Source organism: Danio aesculapii, chromosome 9 (assembly GCF_903798145.1).
Source record: "Danio aesculapii chromosome 9, fDanAes4.1, whole genome shotgun sequence".
Classification (NCBI taxonomy): Eukaryota; Metazoa; Chordata; class Actinopteri; order Cypriniformes; family Danionidae; genus Danio; species Danio aesculapii.
This window is the reverse complement of record NC_079443.1, coordinates 36287305-36311664: the sequence shown is the minus strand read 5'-3', so window position 1 is coordinate 36311664 and position 24360 is coordinate 36287305. Positions and strand designations below refer to the sequence as shown.

Below are 24360 nucleotides of genomic sequence, written 5' to 3'. Positions count from 1 at the left end.
AGAAAAACTCACCCTTGTGTCGTCTCAAATCCTTTTTTGCATGAAACAAAAAAAGGAGTAGTTTAGTGTTGTCGTGCTGCTTTTTCCATAAAGTAAAAATGAGTAAGGGACAGCTGTGGTTGCTAGGGAAGCCACAAATGGCATTTTATTCTGAAAGGCATGGGCTTCAAATGAATTACAGATTCTGCAGAGTAGCAGAAAAGGTATTTTTAAGACAAGCATGTATGAAGTGATGTTATTTTTTGGTGATTTTGATGATCCTTTTTTTTACGAAAGAAAAAAAAAAAGATTAATTATGGATTATGAGTGTGATAAAGTGTTATTCTCAAAAAATCATTATTGTTTATTGAGTATTACTCATAAATTACATTCTTAACTATCAATGGTTAAAAATATAATAATAATAATAATAATAATAATAATAATAATAATAATAAGTTTTTCAGTGATGGGTTGCAGCTGGAAGGTCATCTGCTGCGTAAAACATATGCTGGATAAGTTGGGGGGTTCATTGGGGGTTCATCATTCGCTGTGGCGACCCCAGATTAATAAAGGGACTAAGCCTTTGAATAATAATGAATGAATAATAATAAGTATTATTATTATTATTATTATTATTATTATTATTATTATTATTATTATTATTATTATTATTATTGTTATTATTATTGTTATTAATATTATATTTACTTTTTGATTTACTTAATCATTCAAAGCATATTTATTATGTAGGAATTTAATTAGAATAAAATATTGCAAACCAAAAATAGGCAGCTTAAAGTGTAAACAAATAAAAAGTGGAAAAAACATTATTAATGCAAATTATTATTAATATTATTATACCTTAATCAAATAACTCAACATAATAATAATAATAATAACTGCTAAATCAATAACTCAACATTGACAGTGTATTTTTACCATATATTTTTCTACAATTAGATTCTGCAATGAGATATATACTGTATATATGAAGAGTTCATCTGCAAAAACCTCCAAGTGCCATCTAAAATTTTCTTCTAAAATGAAATTTTTTTTCTCAAACTCTTGTATATACAGTAGGTTCAGTAATTTGATGTTTCTGGCAAAGAGTAGTTTTTTATCGCCTTTATAGTGAAATAAAGGAACATAAACAAAGGAGGCTGAAAAAGATGCTAATTTTAGACAAAAAATTTTAAGTAGCACTTTTTAGGCTTTTTTTGCATCTGAACTCTTCATATGAGCAATATCACATGAGTTGCAGTGCACTAGTGAGAGGTGTGCGTTGGCACGAGGCCACAGGCCAAGTGCTTTAGTGTCTCACCAGTGACGATATACAGCCATATTGCACTGCTATACTGTAAGTGTGATATTACATTACAACAGTTTGACGGTATAATTGTGTATATAAAAAAGGAAATCAAACACAGAGAGTCTCAAAACCCTTTTGCATGAGGAACTACTTATTTCCGCCATTTATTCACATCTGCAGCTGACGTCAGAACAGCAAAAGTCGTTGCTCATTTACTAACATCACTTTAGAGCTAGTATTTGAATGATTCTCCTGCACAATGTCTAAAATGATGACAAAACAGGTGATTTTGCTGTCATTTTAAGATTATAAGGCTGAACGCCATGAAATGCCATCAGTCTACAGAGATTTCCCAGTATTTCTCTGTTGCAATCGGTAGATCACAATGATTAACCCCAAAAAAGGCAAAGCAAAGCCAATACTACCAGAAACACTACCAGACCATGGTATGAATACAGCACTACAACATACTAGAGAGAGATCAACTTAGAAAATCACATACCTGTTTTATAATGATTTGATGAACTGTAGTTTGAAATCACGCTTTGTTTTTCTCCTCTAAGGGCTTATTATGCAGTCTCTGTTGCCATCTTGTGGCGGAACATCAATCGTCTTTACTTAGTTCATTATGGCAGGCTCATGGATGCTATGCGCTGGATCTCCGAAAATATAAGTATTTAAAATAGGCACTATCCTTATAAATAAACTGCATAGTTGCAATCTAAACAACTACATTCTCGCCTAAAAAGGCCTCAAAAGTACATTATGTTGTCTAACAGCTGCAATATTTGTCAAACTGTAGTGAGTTTATTGATCTGCTGTCACTCTATGGGCAGAGTATACAGAAGGGTGAAGAGGTTGTACAAGTGCTGTTATTGCAGAATATCACACGGCTGTCAGCCAATCAGATTCGAGAAACAGACAGAATGTTTTTATTAATTTGTAAACGTAAATTTCTTAGCTTTTTTTTTTACTTTTTTATTGTTTGACCAGTATTTTCTGCAATAACTCCATGTACAAATTTAAATAGGATAGAGTTACTAAAATGGGCTTTTTATACAATATATTGTTGATCCACAAAAAGGGCAATGCGATTACAAATAATGTGTCGACATGACAGTTACAAATAAATGCAGTTACTCTTCACCATTCACTTTCATTATGTTGATAAGAGCAATAGTTTGCAAATTCTACAAGAATTCCTATTCCACACTATTAGATTAGTGAACCACATACAAAAGCACCACAGGGGAAGCATACAAATAAACTACATTACCACTGGGTGCAGTTCATTCTTAGTGGATTCCTCTCTGAGAGTGAAATGCAACACAAGAACAGTCCACGTATGTATTAAAAAAAAGAAATATGAAAAGAAAAGAAAAGCCAGATCAAAGCTTTGTCTGTCTTGTGTCCTTTTCTCTTCCTCCGTTTTTTTTCTACCAGGTGCTGGATGTTCCAGTCTGGCTATAGCCTGATTGAAGTGATTGGGAGGGGGCTTATAGAAGTCTCCCTGTACCCTCTCATCTCTCCCGCTTGCAAAGACAGTTTTTTGTGCCGCCTGTGGTTTGGTGTGATTTCTGTGGCAGGAACATGTGAAGCACTCTTGTTGTACCTGCAGTTCGTGTGCTGAATTTCTGATTGCCAGCTCTCTCTCATCTTTGCCTGTTTCTGTTTCCTTTGTTTTCCAGGTGCCCTCCAGGTGTCAATCTCGCTGAAAAAGGTGGAGCTGAGTGTCGGGGAGTCCAAGTTTTTCACATGCACAGGTCAGTTCTCTGATGAATATGAGAGAGATGCATGAACGCACACAATTTAAGTAGTGCTGAGTCGAGGAGTCATTTATTTAGGTTGAACTGTCGTAAGCAGTATTGAATGCGAAGACTAAAGGCTTTCTTTATGACCTGGACAGTGCGTGTGTGTGCATGTTTGAATATTTTTTTTTCTTTGACTGGCAGCTGTTTTTTTAATATCGATTGTTTTTCAGATTGGCGTCTAGGGATCGTCAGGGTTGCCTGGAGGAAATTCTTCCAGATGTGTTTTTAATGGCTTTACCACGCTAGCCTAAAATATTGATCAGTTATGTTTATTTTATTACGTTTATCGCAGTTATTGAGTTTAATATGATTCCATTATTTCATTCCGATTTCCATAGACTGGTCTGCAGTTACCCTGGTCAGAATCAATAATCGCATTAATTATTTTATTGTTATATGAACAGCTTTAGTCTACTGTAAATGAAATGAATAAAATTAAATGTCTGTTTTAATATTAATAGTTTTAAAATCAAAAGTTTTTTAAACAACTGCAAACAAGTATAGAAAAACAATGATCATAATTATTTAATTAAATATCATTAACAAAGAATTATACAGTAAATTCATATATATATATTTATAATGGACTGCACTGTAAAAATATCCCTAAATTAGCAGTTTTTTTGTATTTTATAGATCATGTTTTTATTTTTGTTCACTCTTTATTTATGCATTTGAATTGCATTATGTGACCATGATCTTTCTTTCAAAAACATTTGGGGCCCTATCATACTGTACACCCAGTGCAATAAGGTGTTTGGCATGTTTTGTTGCTATTTTCAGATCAGTGCAACCCTAATTTTCACGTTTTGCACCACGTGTGTAAATTGCAAATCCATCTGCGCCACTGACCTACTGAAAGCTAGTCTAAATTCCAGCACAAAAAGCATGTTAGATGTGCACCTATATAATCCAAATGCTTACACATTGCTTAATACATACAGAAAGTACAGCAACACACAAAATTCTTTACATATGGAAAAACTAAATATTAAAATGTTACAAAAAATTAGATTTTCTACATAAATATAAAAACCATTAACTCCATGCCTTCTTCATGTCTGCTTTTTCAGTTCATTCATGGCAATTTGCATTTGTATAATGTTATTTTTAGTAGTAGTATTTATTATATGCATATTTATATTTGTTTTAATAAAAACAAGTTTAGATTTGTCCACCTGTCGGGTTTTAAAGACCATCACCATATATGGCATAAGAATAGGACGTGTGTTTGAATTTAACTCAGTTCTTTGACCACACTTTGTTGAATTTAGAAATTTAATTTAGAAATAGTTTTGAAGCAAATCTTTGTGCTTAACAAACGAAATTAAATTTGTAGGCTAATGGAGGTCTTCAGTGGAGTGCATACAACACCGTTTCCTTATCCACGAAATTAAAGGAGTATAGAAAAGAGTAAAAGGAAAGTAAAGAAGTTGAATGGATGAGGCTCATTCTTTGTCCTCGCGCTGCAGATGGTCTGTTTAACTGTTTTCTAGCTAGTGAAGCGTTCAGTTTTTCCACTTACAAAGTCCGCCATGTAAATAGCAAATGCACCATGGTGGGACGCAACTGACTCTTAAAGGGAATGGGAGATGAGACATTAAGGTGAATTGAATGAGACTCTGATTGGTTTAATGCACATTATGTTCAAATCACGCCCATAACTCATTAAGAGAATAAGCACAACCCCGTTAGACCTTGCGCCAGGGCGCAAAGCATATTCTTTAAAATAGCAAAAATGGTTCTGGACATGCCTTTAATGCTTTTGCGACATGCACTTTAGACTTTGCGCCTAGATCACTAAAATAAAGCCCATAAGGTTGAAAAGTTTGAAAAAGTTACTTTTATTATAATTTTTTATATTTTAATGTGATGTATTGTCTGGGTTGGTGTTGTAAATTATGGTACAAAAGCTCTGTAATAAACTGCCAGTACATTTTCTGTTATTTTACTTATTTCTTATCTTCTTTTCTATTTGAATTATTTCTCTCTGTAGAGTTGAATTGTCAACATCAAAATTTGACAGAGGTCAAGGTCCCATAATGCAATTCACAACTGTAAATAAACAGAAAACACTTATGAATCTTAAAATACTCTCAATTAACAGATATTTTTTACAACGTGTTATTTCATTTGACTTACTTCATTACCTGATGTTAGTGTGTGTCTGCGTGTGCATGTGTTTGGGCATGTATTATAATGTGTGTAATATAATATTTTATTTATTTATTTATTTATTTAAGGCTTATATTTTAGTTTAATTAAAAGTTATTTTTAGACTTTCTGTTCATCAAATAAGCTTGAAAAAAGCGTTTTTGTATTAATTTTTAAAATCTTTTCTTTAAGCTTAAGAGACTTGCATTAAACAAGAGACATAAAGAGATAAAAATCTAATCATTCATTCATTCATTCATTTTCTTTTCGGCTTAGTCCCTTTATTAGTCTGGGTCGCCACAGCGGAATGAACCGCCAAAAATCTAATCTAACAGAACAGATATTTATTTATTTATAATATAATTTTGTTTACACATATAGCCTAAATAAATCTAAATACATCCTTTACAGATGAGATTGTCTCGTTCAGATGTCCTTGCAATAAAACATCTGACCCCCTCCTACAAATCACCAGCTTTGTTTGTAGTCTAACCACTAAATCATCAGCATTCCCTTACTCAAAGTTACTTATCATTCAAAACCAGTCAAGTGTTGTCTGGCACAGCACCTATAAGCCTGTCTCTCCTTGCACACTGCAGGCAAGGTTGAGCTTGGACAGCGAGCTGCAGAAATGAGTATGGATATCCATGTGCGCGGGGGTAGATTATGTCGGGCAGGTTTTGCGGTGAAGTTGGCTGTTGTTTTTCTTTTCCACATGGTTGAGCCGCTGTAGTCGGGTTGCAGGGCTTTGCTGCGTTGAGCTCCAGGCTCGACCTGACAGCAGGCTTTAAACAGGGTGATGCATGCTGACCCCTGCTGGACGCCTGCCAGACTGCGGCAGCTCATTTGCACACCTGCTGAGAAATTGGTGGTGAGGAGGGCAAATGCATGCCCTTCAGACCTGCAGGTCAGGTAGCTGAGGCAAACCACACTCTAAAACCGAATAGTGAAGTTAAATTAAGTTAAATGAGTTCAATTCACTCTAATATTTTAAAAGTTCATTGCACTTAAAGGTACAACACACTGTAAAAAAATGCCTAATTCAATAGAATCTGGATGCAGCCTTTATGATGCAAGCTGAGACTGCATCTCTCAGTGATGCAATGTCATACACTATGCACTCAATGGAGCTAGTGACGTCACTGTGAAAGGTAGGGTTAGGTGAACTGGGCTCGCAAAATCCGGTCATATTTTAGTCAGGCTACCAAAATCTATCTATACGCTGCCCAGCTGGCCAGTGGGAGGAAAAATATATTTCAATGCTTTTAAATTCTCTCACAAAATGGATAATTATCTATGTGTTGTGCTGCAGATATGGCAGCAATAAATCCACTTGTTGGTAATAAAGGAGAAAAGCCACAATATTATGAACTACCTCATAAATAGCGTAACAGTGTTTGTCAGTTTAATCACTTGTTCTGTACTGAATGCGCGGCACTGAGGCTAACAAACACTCGTCACTCACTCAGAGATTGCACCGACATAAGATTCAGATACAGGAATAGAGCTAAGTTTTAAGTGTAATTATCATATATTTTATTTTTAAATCACATTAACATGTCTGTAGCAGCAGCATAAACTGAACAGCCTGATTCATTCCGTTACCTTACATGCAGCAAATAATGACTTCAACAAAGTATATAAAAATAATTTTTTTTTCAGGGACAGTAAAAAAAATTAATAAACAAAAAATGGTAATAAATTATTTATAACACATAATTTTCTTATCTCAGAATTGTACAGAACTGTAATTAAAACTGAAAATACATATCTTTATGCAATTATTCAATATTTAGATCAAGATAAATTGATTAGTGATTCAGGCTGTAACGAAAAAACTTTGATTTTTAAACTATGCGAGTGCACACTTCTCCATGAAAAGCACATGCTGAAGCGCATGCAGAACAAACGCATGTGCTTAAGAAAGATAGAATACACTTCATAAGTTTATATGGATAAATTAATGTTATCTGTCTACTTTTCACGGTTATTCAACAGGATTGGTAAACAATTGCTAGTCAGCCTGTAAAAGGAAATCAAACACACATATGGACACTTTCCTGACTTTTTAACATTGTTATTTTATTGAATTACAGAACATAAAAAAGTTCTGATTGTTTTTACCTAGAACCACCGTAGCTGTCAAAATGAGTATGCATTTCAGTGTTTGCTACTTTCTCTGTGACTTTAAACATATGTACCTCTGTTGCCTAGCAACTTCCTGCTAACAAAAACATAACTTCAGATATATCTTTCAAAACAGCATACTTAGTGCCACAAAAAAAGCATTCTCCCCTGCTTGTGAAAGTGAAAATAAAAGTGAGGCACAAACATTCGCGGCTAGTTTATGTTAATAGTGAACTTTACATGTATAGGCTGCATTACCAAAAGCATCATATTTTTAGACTGATGACTAATTTAAATAATAATGACAGACATTTAAATCTTAATTTTAATATCTCAATAGAAGCTTGTATGAATGTAAAAATGATGCAACAATATGATGTCTTATATAAATGACCACTATGGTAATTCTAGTAGTAAAAGATGTCTGGTGATTCCAGTGTTAAGTTGATTTACTGGTTTTTACAAATTTAAGTGGATTGAACACAAAATGATAAAATTGTCCTAAAACAATCCTCAAGAACTGTGTCATTTTAAATAAGTTTCATAAACTAATTTCGTGAGGAGCACGTGATATGATTGAGCATGACTGGCCGCTCATCTGTAATCAGTAGTAATCCAATCAGAGTGATCCTAGTTTACTATAAATGGATCATTTTCTTCCTACTGCTCTATCTTCGTTTGGAAGAATCCCCCCTTCCACCCCATCTCCTCCTTTTCCTCCCTTTTCTAAAAGGGGAGCTCTCGAGGCCTACCTGATCTCGGATCTCCTGATATGCTTATTGACTGGGCGGGAGCCCTGGGCTCAAATATCTCCAAGCTCAGGGTTCTCTCCCGGGAGAGCATGCCAAACCTGCTTTTAACGCCAAGCATATCTAAGTGGGAACTCTTGAAACATAATTTTTTTCAGTGTAGGATGTCTTCAGAAACCTTTTTTGCTATGGTTGAATGTCTTTTCATATCCAGATAGCAATCTTTAAATAAAGTGGTTCCGCTGTATTTATATGTACTTTAATATTCTGTGGAAGGTGTAGGGCCAAGAAAAGTTAGTCCAATCAAAACTTTCAGTTTGAACATTACAATAAGCTGTCCTACCTGCCTGTCAAAATATGTATTTGCATACCTCTGTGCACCCTGTTTGCACTGACAGGATTAAGTCATTGGTGCGTTCACAGACTCGGTTCAGACAGAGAATGACAAGCAAACATCTGCATTTTTAATCATCATTTAAGTCATTCAATAAAATATAATTATTTTTATTATACAAACAGTTTGACTTGATCGTCCTAATGGTTCTAGAAACATTCAGTCTTTCAAAATATCAAGTTTAATGAAGTTTCCTGTACCTTTTTTTCATATCACAAAATATAAAACATCAAACAAAGTTTAATCATCATTTGAATTCTTCAACGTTTATTTTCATGTAGTTGAACTTGATCTAGAAAGATTTAGTCTTTCAGTCAGAAATTTCCTGGGGGTTTTTATATAACAAAAAATTTGAGTCAACTTTTTTCCAACTTCACACATCCCTTAACGTGACTGACAGTATTCTCAATAGTGGTGAAAGTGAGTTAAGAGTCTTATTCAAGGGCACAGTGTTGATAGCTCACTGATCCAAAAGCTCAAACCTTTTGGCTGCCATCCCATTTTTTTAACCACTACGCCTTACCATAAGTCTTAATTAACATGTGAAGACAACTGAAACTAAAAATAAAAAAGGATAATTGTTTTAATGACCAGCGATGTCCTGATCCCTCAAACCCCTAATATCCCATCCTAACTCCTCTGTGGTCCAACATCCACAGAGCTGATTGAGATTACGCCTCCTTGTCCTCTCCTTGAACCCATTGTGTCTCTCAGATCAGCCTCTGCTCCTTCACTGATAACCCCCTACCCGCTCTCAGCATCTCTCCCCTGGCAGAGCTGCATCACGGGCCCGCTTGCGTCCTCAGGTCTGCCCGTCTGCCTGGAGCCGCAGTCTCACGCTCCCCCATAGCGCAGCCGAAAGGCCCCCGTTGTGCAGCTGATTGATGCTTTGAGCGGAGAAGTGCTGCACCATGCTGATGCTTTTTATGACCTTCCAGAAAAGCAGGATTTACTGCGCCAAGCACCTTGGTACCAAATGTGGGTCCGGCCAGCCGTTCTCTGCAGGGCAAAGCACATGACGGCTTTTGTTTATCGCATTGTGTGTGCATGTCTGTGTGTTGAGAGACAAAGAGAGAGTGTTTGCCACTACCAGAGGCTTAAGAGATATGCTTAAAGGCAAAGTTCTGCACCAGTAGCGGCACCAAATGGAATGGCAGTGGAACGTGTCCATTTGTTTCCCTCTGGATGGGAACATCCTGTGTGAAAAGACTATGCAATATTTTCAAGCAAAGCAGGGACATGTTATAAACAAGTGTGCATGAGGCAGAATGACTCAAACATGGAATGTTTCAAATCATCTGACTAAGGAATGTTGACTCAAAATAGCATATTAAATAGTACATTAATTTGTCAGTAAAATACTATTTGCATGATACCAATTTCAACTGAATTTGGAAACTTTTGGCATGATTTTTTGGACATTCATGAAAATGTGAAATTTCAAAAATTGGTTTTAGAGAACAATGGACAACGTGGGGGTCGCTTGATGATTTAAAAAAATAAAACAAACTTGATTAAACTATTAGAATTGCTATATTTTATCCATAACTAGGCCCACATGTGGCACGGTGGTGCAGTGGGTAGCGCTGTCGCCTCACAACAAGAAGGTCACTGGTTCGAGCCTCAGCTGGGTCAATTGGCATTTCTATGTGGAGTTTGCATGTTTTTCCGTGTTCGTGTGGGTTTCCTCCGAGTGCTCTGGTTTCCCCCACAGTCCAAAGACATGCGGTACAGGTGAATTGGGTAGGCTAAATTGGCCGTAGTGTATATGTGTGAATGAGAGTGTATGGGTGTTTCCCAGTCATGGGTTGCAGCTGGAAGGGCATCTACTGGTAAAACATTTGCTGAATAAGTTGGCGGTTCATTCCGCTGTGGCAACCCCAGATTAATAAAGGGACTAACACAGAATCTGTGCGCACAGAAATCCGCAGGTTTCTGCTGATTTTTAACCCATCATTGAGTCTATTTATTAACTTGTGTAAATTTATATTTCTTCAGGTTTTAAATTAATTTCAGTAATTTTATTGACTAATATTTTAAAAAATTAATACAATTTATTTGTAATGTAGTTTGTAATGTAATATTTTCTGTCTTTTAGTAGAGATTTTATGTGAGAGTCTTGCTTTGTTTACCAAATAAGTGGATCTAATTTGATTTGCACACTGAATAAAAGTTAAAAAGTCATTATTTTTTATTTTATATATTAAGTTTTTATTACGATACTATCAAAATCATTATGCACAGAAACAGCAAAAAATGATTCTCTGTGACCCTGTCCATAACCTACAGAATATAAAAATAGTATTTACTAGTTACATAAAAAACAACAACATGCAAATAAAAAGCCATCATCAGCCTTTCCATTCTTGGGAAATAATGGCGATACAAATATAATTGATCACATTGTCGATGTTGGCCAGTTCCTAATGGTGCAAATGCAACCAAGAAATGGACCCTGTTGAAATAAATTAATTAATTCATTAATTAATTCCTTACATTTAAATAGCGCTTTTCTAGACACTCAAAGCACTTTTCACATTAGGAGGAATCTCCTCATCCACCACCAGTGTGCAGCATTCACCTGGATGACACAACGGCAGTCATATTGCACCAGACTGCACACCACACACCCGCTGATTGGTGGAGAGGAGAGTAATGAAGCCAATTATGATATGGGATGTTTAGGAGGCCATGATGGCAGTGGGAAAAGATGCTGGGGTTACACTCCTACTCTTTTTTTGAAAGACGTCCTGGGATTTTTAATGTCTCATCTGAAAGATAGTACCCTTAACTATACTGGAGTGTTAGGACCCACACAGGTTGAGCGCCCCCTGCTGGCCTCACTAACACCACTTCCGGCAGCAACCTAGCTTTCCCAGATGGTCTCCCATCCAGTTACTGACTAGGCACAGCCCTGCTTAGCTTCAGTCGGCGACCATGCGAGAGTTGCTGAGAGCTAGCTGCGGACTTAGAATTAGTTCTGCTACTATAGCTTCTATGACTGTCTGCTGTGAAAACCTCTAATGTCATTGAAGAGCATTTTTTTATTGCTCAAAGAACCGTTAATTAAACAGTTCTTAAAAGGACAAACATTCCTTAGTGTAAAGATACATTATAAACTCTGAAGCACGCTGTTACACAACAAAGAGCCTTCTGTGGAATGGAAATATTCTGTGGATATTATTCTGTCTACAGTACATGATGTCAATAAAGAAACTTTTTTATCAGAATAATGATTAAATATCAAAGCAGCGATTACATCTACTTTTACTGGAAAGATATCAGAATACAGGAAACGGATCAAGCAGCCAAACAGCACACAGTAGAGGAATCAGACTATTGGATCAGGATATTGGAAAGAATATTTTCACATATTTTCTGGAAAGTTGTCTGTATACTGTGCAGGGAATCTGTATATTCTGAATAAATGGCAAAAAGTACGCTCTGGGGGCTTATATTGCTTCTTTCAAGCTGCCATTGTGCATACAATAGAAAATGACTGTGATTTAAGAAATAAGTGCATGCCCCTGAATGTAGCTCTGAGAAAAACTGCACTGTGCACTGTGATTTTTAAAATGTGACTGTATTTATTACTACAATGTAGGGACAAGTTTACTAACAGTTTGTGTCAGTGTAATCTCTGTTAAATCACTAAATTCACATAGTCAAACATTAGTGACAAATAGCCATGGACACAGTGTTTTACTGTATGTGACTGACCATAATGCATTTACATTAGTGAGTGTTTCTCTTTAATATGCAAAAGTTGAGAGATGAGACTATTTCACTTAAAGTTTTTAGCAGACAGTTTATTTGCATTTCGCACCATTTTTAATGCATTTCTTAGCAGATTTTGCACTTGTGTTGAACATTATATGCACCTTTTCATCATCACTTTGCTCATTTGACAATGCTCATTTGGTAAAGTTTTTTCCTCGCTGTCGCCACTGGCTTGCATGCTCCAGGATCTGTAGAGCTGCTCATCGATGGATTTGCTCTTCAGTATTTGGACTCTCAGTAGTGACTATTAACCTTCCTGTCGTGTTCGGGTCAAATCTGACCGATTAACAACTTAAAACACTCATAAATATTGTGTTTTACATCTAATTGCTGCAAAGCATTATGATATCCTCCACACTATGCACTTAAACATGAAAAACTGATGATCATCTCTTTCACTGAATTTTGAGTGTTTTAATCAACCTTGTTACACCTGTGGTGTTCCCGGACAAAAGTGACCGACATAGGAAATGAACGGGGATCCAGACAATATTCAACCATCAAACATCCCCATACACACTGCCAAAACTCACTCACTCACTCACTCGCTCACACACACACACACACACACACACACACACACATTTCAGATTGAACAATGTCTTTCGTGGGTATACATCTCTTTTCTGTGCTCATGTGCCAATCCTCCCACGTAATTACCTTTATGACATTACATGTTTATTCTGTAATACATTTTCAGTGCCTATTTGTATTTTCACTGCAATTATTTTATGTCTAATTCTATACATTTATGTTAAACACTAGTTTGAGACATTGTTCACAGCTAGAGAATGTTTTTAGAGCAATTTAATAGAAGTGAAAAGAGACTGGTCAATTTTGACCAGGAACACTAAAGTAAGGGGCGAGGGGTGAACACGACAGGAGGGTTAAACCACAGTGAACTAAACTAAGCTGAATTGAACTGAACTTAAACACTAAAAACTGAACTACACTGTTTCTATTTACTATGATCTTCTGTGTGAAGCTGCTTTGACACAATCTACAGTGTAAAAGCTCTGTACAAATAAAGGTGAATTGAATTGAATTTAAACTGGTTTGTTCACTGCATTTGGACATTATGAAATAACAGTCTGTGTAAATTTGCACATTGTCAGTAGGTCACTAGTAAAATCTTCCACTCACATCTGTGCATTTATTGGATAGTGATCTCGTATTGATTTGCCCTGTAAATGTAACCTTCAAAGTCTTACTTTGCTCATGATTTAGTGAACTAAACATTGAGCCTGGTCTTATTAAAGTCATCTAAACTAAATTCTGTATGTCTCACTATGGCAATGTGTTTGTGTTTGTAGTGATCGGGGAGCCTGTGAAATTGGAGTGGTTTAACCCGCAGGGGGAGCGGATGGTCGCGTCTCCACGGGTGGCCTTGCACAATGAAGGTATTCGTTCCAGGCTCACCCTCTACAATGCCAAAATAGAAGACGCTGGCATTTACCGGTGCCAGGCCACCGATGCACAGGGAGAGACACAGGAGGCCACTGTGGTGCTCGAGATCTATCGTGAGTATCCAAAACACACAAACAAATCTGTTATTATACATGTTACTTTTTTTACAAGTCTCTTTAAATCTACTATTGTAGATGTGAATAAATGGGATCATTAATTTCAGAGGAAAATATGTCCCCACTATGTACAGTATTGTCACAAAATGTCCTTTAATAAATTCATTGATTTGAGTGTAAAGTGTTAAAAAAAGATTTAAACCTTTTTTGGGGGGGGGGGGGGGGGGGGGGATAAAAACTTAATTTTAATGTACAATTCATGCTATTAACAAAGCATTAACAGACCATTAACTAAGATGTTTAGCTCAGTTAACTACTAATTAGCTGCTTATTAAAAGTTAGCAAGGTAGAATTTGGGTTTTGGTATTGGGTAGGATTTGGGATCATACTTTATTAGTGCTAATAAACAGTTAATATCATAAAAATAGACAGGTAATAAGACAGTAGTAGCTTAATAGTGTGAATTGTTACTTAAACTAAAGTGTTACCAAAATAATAAATAACTAGGATGTAATGAGTAATCTAAATGCAGTGCAATAAAATCACAACCAAAAATTATGTTGCATCATCTTAATTTATCAAATTATTGTTTTTTTACATAATTTAATTGTTTAAAAAAATACTGGCCTTAAACTGGTTGTAGTATATAAATATATAAATGGTAGCATATATGCAATCATTAATTCATTTTCTTTTTGGCTTAGTCCCTTTATTAATCTGGGGTCGCCACAGCGGAATTAACCACCAACTTATCCAGCATTTGTTTTACACAGCGGATGCCCTTCTGGAAACTGGGAAACCCATACACACTCATTCGCTCACATACATACACTACGGACAATTTAGCTTACCCAATTCACCTGTACCGCATGTCTTTGGAATGTGGGGGAAACCGAAGCACCCGGAGGAAACCCATGCAAATGCAGGGAGAACATGCAAACTCCACACAGAAGCGCCAACTGACCCAGCCGCGGCTCGAACCAGCGATCGTCTTGCTGTGAGGCGACAGCACTACCTACTGTGCCACTGCGTCACCCCTATTTGCAATCAATACATGTAAATAAATAAACAAATACTTTCAGAGAGTTTTCAGAGACACTTACATTCTGCTAAATTGTTCTATCATAAAAATAAATGCTGTATTTTTAAAAACAAGTAAGTTCATAACATGATATATTTGCAAATCATCAGCAAATGATTGATTAAAGGAGCCCGGAAGTTAAAACATGGCTTTCACCCACTGTGGCTGTTAGCACATTAATTTGCAGTGTTAGGTAATACTATCCTAATTCTGAAAATAGTTCATACAGAATATTACTCGATCTGTTAGTCAGATAGACTCATTATCAGTTACTAATGTATTAAACATTAATCACCAGAGCCATATCACCCTGCAGCCCGAGACCGGTTACTCACTGAAGCTAAACAGTGCTGAACCTGGTCAGTACCTGGATGGGAGACCACATGGGAAAACTAGGTTTCTGTTGGAAGTGGTGTCAGTGAGGCCACCGGCGACGCTCAACCTGCGGTCTGTTACTTCTCGTAAAGAGCAGAGGTGTAACCCCTGTGTCTTGGCCTCAATCTGCCCTTACCCATCATGGCCTCTCAGTCATCTTCAACCACCAAATTGGCTGTATCACTGTCATTCCACTCCACCTACAACTGGTGTGTGTTGAGCGCACTGGCACCGTTGTCCTGTGGCTGCCGTTGCATCATCCAAGTGGATGCTGCTCACTGATGGTGGCGTGGCGAGACCTTCCCCTCATGATTGTGAAGTATTTCGGGTGTATGTCCATACACAATAAATGTGCTATATAAATACATTACATTAAATTATATAATGAATGGTTAAGTTCTTCATGATCCATACATTGTAAAGTGTTAGCAAAAATCCTTACTAACCTCAAAGAGAGTCAGGGCAAAAATTAGGTCAGCAAATAGCGTTTGACAGAACTCAGCATTGCCTCTGTGAGCACCAGATTACAATATATGTTTTCACATGACCCTAGCAGTGTTTAGATCCATATTGCTTGTGTTTGGTGACACAACCAGTTATGGCACTTTCAAATTATGGATTGCAAATCACCTGAGATTTGGCACTCTGGGGCTCTTCAGCATGAAAGGCAAGCAGCTTTTCTCCCTCCTGTTCATGGCACTCGAGACACAAAATCCACCCAGGGGATTCAAGGCTTCCTGGCACGCTGGTGGTCTCTGAGCAGTGTGGATGCTGTCCCTCTCAAAGTGCTATCACTGTCAGAGCCCACACACTCACATCTGTGCTGGGAGATGCAGAGATAATTGTCTCTTTCGCTCTGGTTTATAAATCAGCAGAGAACAGTTTTTTATGTGGGCAAATACAGTTATGACAGTTTGATTTGCGTTTCAGATAACCTACGGCACCTGGAAATTCGTAGTTCCTCTGGATTTATGATTTATAGTAATGTGTTTGAGTGAAATGCAATTTCAGTTTTATTCTGCAAACTTATAATGACAGGAGACATAAAACATCTAAGAAATTTCTAGGGTTTCAGACATGCCTGTATTCATTTTTTGACAACATAATAGCAATGTTTTAACTTCAGTTGAATTAAGAAAGCATTATTTCCAGATTTTACCTAGATTTTTTATCCTAACAAAAGAGAATAATTGTTATTCTGACCATTTTACTAGGGAAAATAAGTTAAAAAAATGTATTAGATATTTGAAAGAAATGCAATCAAAGAATAAGACAAAGCAAATGTAAAAAAAAATTTTTTTAAACCATACCTAATTAATAAATCTATAATCCATCCAACTAATCCTATTAATAAATCAGTCCAATGGGGTGATGGGGCGTAGGGGGTTTGTTAATAGGTGCAGAAGCATGTTTGAGTTGAGAGCCATGGGAATGGAGCTAGGCCAGTGGCTTGAATGCAAATGAGTGTCACCTGTGTGCCACACTGGTCTCGAGTCCCATGTGAGGTCAGATTTTTTTACTATGGGGAGATAAAAATGTCTGTGCTTACCATTGGAAAGCCCATAACATTTACTTGGTCAGGTGAAGCCTGTCTTAGGTAATTACATAGTGGCTTTTGGTTGCTTCCCTGCATACCAAAGCAGAGGCAGCATTAGCTGTTATGCCTTTTAGGCAATTAATGTGTTCAATCAATTGCATCAACATATGGTAAACGATTTTGGCATTGCTGTCCTGAAGCAGGGGGCCCGAGCTATCAACCTCTGAAAAGAGCTCAGACCCCCTGTTCTTGGAGATGGTTTGACTCGAGCTCCAAGTATGACCCCCCCTTCCCCTTTTTTTTTTTTTTTAAAGACGTTTTGAGAAAAAGAAGAGGAGGAAATAGGGAGGTGGAGGGATGTCAGAACAAAAGTCGACTGAAACTGCAAAGACCGCTACTTTTATACACATGTGATGATTGACTGACCCACCTGACTGATCAGGCTCCTCCCAAACTTACGTTAGGAACTTCATATCATTTCAGACTTGCCTTTAGTAGACTTTGGAGAGGAGCTCCGGAAGCATATTAGGAGGAGTGACGACAAAGGAAGATGAGAAAGGACCTGGTCTGGGACTTTTTTTTCAGATTTAAATAAACACAAAACAAATGAGTGGGGGTAGCCCCTCATGGACAGCTACAGCCTAAACCGAAAACCAAAAACATACATAAAGTCTTTTAGACCTGGCCGTCTTCTCTTCCTCTATCATCACTCCACTTTTTATCCTTCCACGCTCCTTTGTGAGACTCAAGACCAGTATGGTGCTCCACTCTCATGGCTCTTGACCACATTCCTTCTCATGACATCCAGAACACTGAACATTTTTAAGCTGTCTCTTCTTTTCTTCCCCCCATATCTGTATGATCTCTGAAGGTGTTGAAATGTCTTGATATGAGCTGTCATCTAAGGTACACTCAAGTGTTTCCTCAGAAGTTTGTTTTGTCTGAAATGACAGAAATCATTTCAGTTTCACTCATAGTTGAAATCGATACAAAGAAAGATGTTCCCCTCCATCTGTCCTCATCCATCCTCTTTGGAGATTAGACTCGATGCAAACTTTAGGCTCGAATTATCATACATTTACATTAAAATTTATTCAGCATATTACAAGGATGCATGCTCTTACATGTCCCTGCTATAAAAGCAATTCGAGAGTACTGTATATTGATGCAAATTACAATGGAACAACATCTTGGCACAACTATTTAGGAATCCATTACATTGCAAAGGACATTATGTGTGTTAGCACAAAAAAAAACCCTCCACCGTTGGAAATGCTGCCATTGAAATAGCTGTTTTGATTTTCTCTCTGAATAGAGGACATCCAAAAGCTTTCAAAGAGAGAGCCTCACAATGCGGGGGAAAATGGACGTGTTCCATCTGAAGATGTTTGACAAATCTGTTGATGTAAAGCTAAATGTAATTCCCCAACAACGAGACAGCTGCCGGCAGACGACACGGAGCAAAGCAGCTTCAATGAGGGGGAAAAGCAACAGGGAGAGAAAAAGCATTTCACTAAGAAAGGGAGAATAACTGTGTTGTGGTCACAGCTAAATTGAATGCGTCTTACATTGTTGCATTAAAGGAATAGTTCAGAACTTTCTTCTGTGGAATAAAAAAGAGAAGTTTTATCAGATTGCAGATTCCATGTGTTGCTTGTTGGTTTTGTTCTGTTTTGTTAGTCTGTTTGTTCACTTCTTTGGCAGTTCACTACAGTGTGTTTTGTGCTGCGCTATTCCAGTGATCTCTTGTGTGCTTCTTTGTTGATTTATCGTTAAAAGGACTGGTTCTGCAGCTCACAAATCATGACACTGTGCACTTCTAATCAATTGGGATACAAAGCTTTTCAAGTCAACGAAAAGCTGTTTGAAAAAATGTTGAAAGACTAGTTCGTTTAACTTGTGCAATATATACCAACTCTTTTGAAGTCCTACTATTTAATATCATATGCAAGAAGGAGAATGAGGGTTAGTTCACCCAAAAGTGAAAATAATGTACTTAATTGCTTGTTTTCAAGACCTCAAGACTTTCATTCATCTTTGAAACACAAATGAAGATATATTAGATGAAATACTGGAGCTCTCTCATACTCCATATACAGTACAGTACAGCAATGGTCCAGAAGATCAGATGGGGAACCAAAAGATTCTATGTGGCTTTAGGGGTTCAACTGTAACCATGCAAGAATATTTTCATGTAAATGTTCTGCATCGGATAAAGGGTGATTTGTACTTCTGCATAAAGTGATCGGTGTGACCCACGGCGCCTGCCTTGTGTGTAGTCGTGCATTTATAATTCTGCATGCTGTTTGTGTTGCTTTGCAATAACACTTCCGAAGCACTAGCTGGCAGTAGGTTTTTATGTTCTATAATGACTATAATGTCAATAGTAAATTCCTGTAGTAAATGTCCACCCTGACCTGACATGGAAGGGATATGTTGGCAAACACAGTATTTTTACTTCTTTTTAGGCACACAAAAATGTTCCTGAAGCTTCGTATTGTTTAAGTGGAACATCTCAGGACCATTGCTCAATTTTCATTTTTGGGTGAACTAACCCTTTTGCATAAAGATTCCTGTAACTGGATTTCTGTCAGTTTATATTGCAAAACTATATTTTTATTACAAGATAAATATTTAAATACTCAGTGCATCTACTAGACCAGGGGTGTCCAAACTCGGTCCTGGAGGGCCGGTGTCCTGCAGATTTTAGCTCCAACTTGCCTCAACACACCTGCACGGATGTTTCTAGAAAGCCTAGTAAGTGCTTGATTAGCTAGCCCAGGTGTGTCTGATTGGGGTTGGAACTAAACTTTGCAGGACACCGGCCCTCCAGGACCGAGCTTGGACATGCCTGTACTAGACAGTACATATACTGTGATAAAAAGAAAATGAACTTTGTAAAAGCTTGCCTGTGGTTGGGAAAAATAAACTTGCTTTCCAATTGAAGTTTAAGGAAAAGCCTTTTTTTTTGTAGTGTTCAGAGTTGGGTGTCGCGTTCCACAGTAACATTACAGTTACAGATTACAGTTACTAAAGTCAATGTAATTTCCGCTGCAATGTCAGTTAATAAGCATGCGCTTCTAAATTGCTGGAGAACGCAAGCTGAAATTTCATATTATGGATTTCAGTGGTTACAGGTATCCAGTTGTCTTCCATTGTGTTAAAAAAAAAAAAAGACAAACCGGTTTAGAACAAGTGAATAATGAGAGAATTTTAAGTTTTGGGCAAACACTTTAAGTCTTTTGAATATGTCAAGCTGCTGTGATAAACTCGTTGTAATGTTTTTCAGTGAATATTAAATTACTAAAAGAACTGCAGTTTATTTTGTTTTTTATTGGTATATTTTAAATGTTTTAAAAATAATTTTAAAGTAATTAGTAATCTGATTACTTTTTACATGATGTAATTAGTAATGTAATCAGATTACAATTTTTGAGTAGTAGTCAGTAATTTGCAATTGATTACTTTTTTAAAGTAACTTACCCAACACTGGAAGGGTTATAGAGATAACAATAGTATGACTTTTGAAATTCATTAAGGCTGCATAAGGATGAATATGCTCTTTGGTTTTAATTCTGCTTTATTGATAAATGTAACTTGCGCATTGCATAGATACAATTTAGATTGCCGGTTTTGAAGGAATCTTAAAAACTCCAAAAATTGATTCAGTCACAAATTCAGAGAATGCATTTCAGCGAGCTGTGATTTTATTGAACAACGACTTCTGTTCCAGTCTTTTCATCACACAGAGATGTGATATGACTTCAAAAGACTCTGAATATCATGCACAAATCAGGGTCGGGATGAGGAATCGTTTCATATTCTTATGATGCTTTGTCATTCCTTTTGATGCATTAAGTTGATTCTCATTCATTGAAAAAGCACAAAAAGGAGCAACTTGCTTACATACAGTAGTTCAAAATCTGTTCTTACTGTATATGTTCTAAAGAAATTGTAAAAATTTAAATAAAAAAGGAATCATGAGGATGAAAACATTATCACAGAAAGATATTTTATATTTAAAACCAGCCCTGCATTATTAAGATCTTGCAATTAAAATGATATATAGCAGATGAAACGAAATAAAGAACAAAAAGTGAAAAAGAGGCATGCCAGACACTGACAAAGTGAAGAAGAAAGGGAAAGGTGTGGAAATGTCTCTCTTTAAAGCAAGCGGCTTCAAAGTCTTGATGCACTGGGGTAAAAAAAAAAGTATGAAATGTTCACCCGATTTTCTTTCTTTTTTTAATGTATGGGAATGATATTTTAATCCTCAGTGTGTATAATTAGTGGATTTTGCAAAACTTCCAGGAGCTGTTTCACAAGCTCGCGTCTCTGACTTTGTAGCAGGCTTGGCATTTGCCTATGTTCCATTAGAAGTTGTATTTAGAGCAGTGGGAGCCATGTGTAAACAGACATGACTCACAGATCAATACGCAGAGCTGCTGTGCTGATGAGGATGTGCTGCTTCTTTCAGCTCTCTGAAGACGCATTTTCTTATACTGCGGTGTAGCAGCTGTTTACACCGGCTTCCCACACAAATACAATGTGGTTTTGGTGAGGCAGAAAGTAGCTGCAAATAGTGAATAATCAGAGAAGACGGTGAAGCACACCTGATTTATGACAAGCAGATATAGATGTTGACACCTACCTTGTTTTCCGTTGATTTTTCTTTTGGTTTTCCTCACTGAGGGGCTGATCTAGAAATCTAAAGCCGTCGTGATGTTTCTTTCATCTTCCTGCTGCTCAAATGTTACAAATTAAATCTGTACAGCTTCCACAAGTCATACAGATCAATTCTAATTAGCAGCTTAACCATACACTGTAGGTTAGGTTTGTTTGAATTCTTTTAAATTATTCCTATCAAAGAGATATACAGTTTAAATAAAAAAGGAAATATCACAATGTAGATTTAAAGTCACTTATATATCTAACTGCTGTTCGGTGATAAACCAACATATTGCTTTTTTTTTTTTACACAAATCAACATTTGTCATCTTTGTTTAAAATGTTTGGAGTTTGGATGAATTTTGATAAAAAAAAACTCAAACTTTACAACCTCTAAGTTGATAAAAACATAATGCAATGTACATATAATTGTTCATTATCATATACAAGAAGTCATTTTTTAATTATTTAACAATAACTTTTTTGGGGGACATTTTAAGGTTTGCATTTGATAACAACATACCAGGACACTCAGATGGGGATGTCAGATGGTGTTAGTGAGTTGTATATATATATAAATATTTGTATATGTATATATATATAAAATACTTAGAAATATTGCATTACTTACGTTACAATTATAGCTAGATTATTATTATTGTTATTATTATTATAGATTTAATTTAAAATAACATTTCCAATGTATTTTAAAGTCTAAGTCAGCTTTATCGTTCATTCAACCACATGTAAAGAACATACAGAGAATTGAAATTGTGTTAGACCCTTGGTGCCTAACATATAATATTACTACAACAAGTAGAATTTAAAAAAAAAATCACATTAAATACAATTACACATATAATATAATCCAAAAATAGAAGGCAAGGCAAACTTTATTTATAAAGCACAATTTTACACAACCATAGTTGATCTAACGTGCTTTACAATAAAATAAAATAAAAAATAAAAACGTATTAAAAATAAGGAAGTTTATATGTATATAAGTAATACTAAAATACAAATAAGAAATGACATGTATGCGTCACTCAAAGGCCAGTGAGGAAAAGTAAGTCTTTAAATTAGATTTAAAAGCATCCGATGAAGGAGAAATACTGATGTTCAGAGGGAGACTGTTCCAGAGTCTTGGGGCCGCAACATGGAAAGCTCGATCACCTTTTGATTTGCAGCAAGATCAAGGGACAGAAAAATAAAAAGAATCTGGTCATGGGATCTTAACGGTCTACAAGCCTAATAAGTTCACTGACATAGGCCGGTGTGATCTACAGTATCAAAAGCAGCACTTAGGTCTAAAAGTATTAAAATCGCAGATGACCCAGAATCCATGGAGAGTAAAATGTCATTTGTGACTTTCAGTAGTGCAGACTCAGTGCTGTGTTTTGCTCTAAAACCAGATTGAAACGGTTCTAAAATATAAAAAATGTCCAGATATGAGGTCAATTCGATTCAAAGCTAAATTTTTGGTATCATTACTCTATTCTTTAGAGACCCATGATCCTTCAGAAATTATTCTGATATGCTGATCATTTTTGTATTATTATTATTGTCGTCTTTAATGAAAATGGTTATGCTATTAATATTTTGTGTAAACTATGATTTTGTGATAAATAGAATATTTAAAATGGGAAAAAGATCTTCTTGACCCCAATCTTTTGAAATCTAATACAAAAAAAGACAATACATACAATAATAATAGTTGAATAATATTTAAAAAGGTGGCATGTTGGCCCAGTGGTTAGCAAGGTCGCTAGTTCAAGTTGCCGGTTCATTCCGCTGTGGCAACCCCTAATTAATAAAGGGACTAAGCTGAAAAAACCAATGAATGAATGTTTAAATAATCATGTTCCAATGCTGTTTTCTGATCTAGTCAGTAGGCATCAAACCTCTCACAAAACCACACAAGCAATTGCTAATGGGGAAGTGTAAGACCCCTTTTGGTCAATCTGGTTTAAGAGACCCAAACTGTGGAGTTATTTACCTGTTAGCCTAAAATTAGAAAGTAGTTTAAATGTTTTTAGTAGTGTACTTAAAAGTGGTTAAAAACAAAACAGCAGTGTTTGCACAAATAGTCCACTATTAGTTTGTTTAATCATGCTGCCTTTGCTTTTGCCTCACAGCAATTTTATGTAAATAATTATAATGTTGTGTATATGTATGCATTTTATTTTCATTTTGTCAAGCCTCCTGTGGGCAGGTGTTGAGAATTAGCAAGTCTGCTAAAACACTTAAACAAGTGCATTTGGTTGTCCAGTGTAATTATTATGTCCATGTCAAATAAATAAATAAATACATTTTATTCTCCAACAGTGTAGTCATTTTTACCATTTCTTCTCTCTGCCCCACAGAGAAGCTGACGTTCAGAGATGTGAGGTCTCCTCAGGAGTTTCGGCAGGGTGAGGTGGCTGAAGTGGTCTGTGATGTCACCAGTTCCCCTGTGCCTGTGGTCTCTTGGTTTTATAACAACATTGAAATCATTGAAGACACTGAGAGTAAGTAATCTGCCATATTGACCTATTTTCTCTGGCTAAAAAAAGACATTTGCGGCATTGCTAAATAAGTGAGATATCATTGCCAATTAATACTTGAATGGTAGAAAATTAATGTAGACTTCAAGCTCCTCTGTAGAGGACTTCAGAGATAGATAATGACCAGCAAAAATACCAAAAAAAAGGGAATCCATGATAAAATCATTGTCACATTGTGAATAATTTATGGCCTCATTTCAGTGTAAGACTTTCAAAATTTTATTCTCTTTTTCCAACTCAGTGTTGACAAGCGCTGACAAGCGTGTTGATTAAAAAATGCATGTGCTTCATGTAAATGTGATTTCAGCCAGTTATAAATATAGCCCC

At 36.3% G+C, this 24360-nt stretch overlaps 1 protein-coding gene across 2 annotated transcripts in view; it reads left to right on the top strand.

Annotated features, from left to right (window-relative positions):
- Positions 1–24360, top strand: part of ncam2 (neural cell adhesion molecule 2) — a 403925-nt gene that overhangs the window by 254549 nt on the left and 125016 nt on the right. For both annotated transcript variants that reach the window (XM_056465630.1, XM_056465629.1), the window contains exons 2-4: positions 2980–3054; positions 13620–13826; positions 23854–23997. In XM_056465630.1, the coding sequence (XP_056321605.1) occupies positions 2980–3054; positions 13620–13826; positions 23854–23997 (426 nt within the window). The remainder of the gene's footprint in view (positions 1–2979; positions 3055–13619; positions 13827–23853; positions 23998–24360) is intronic.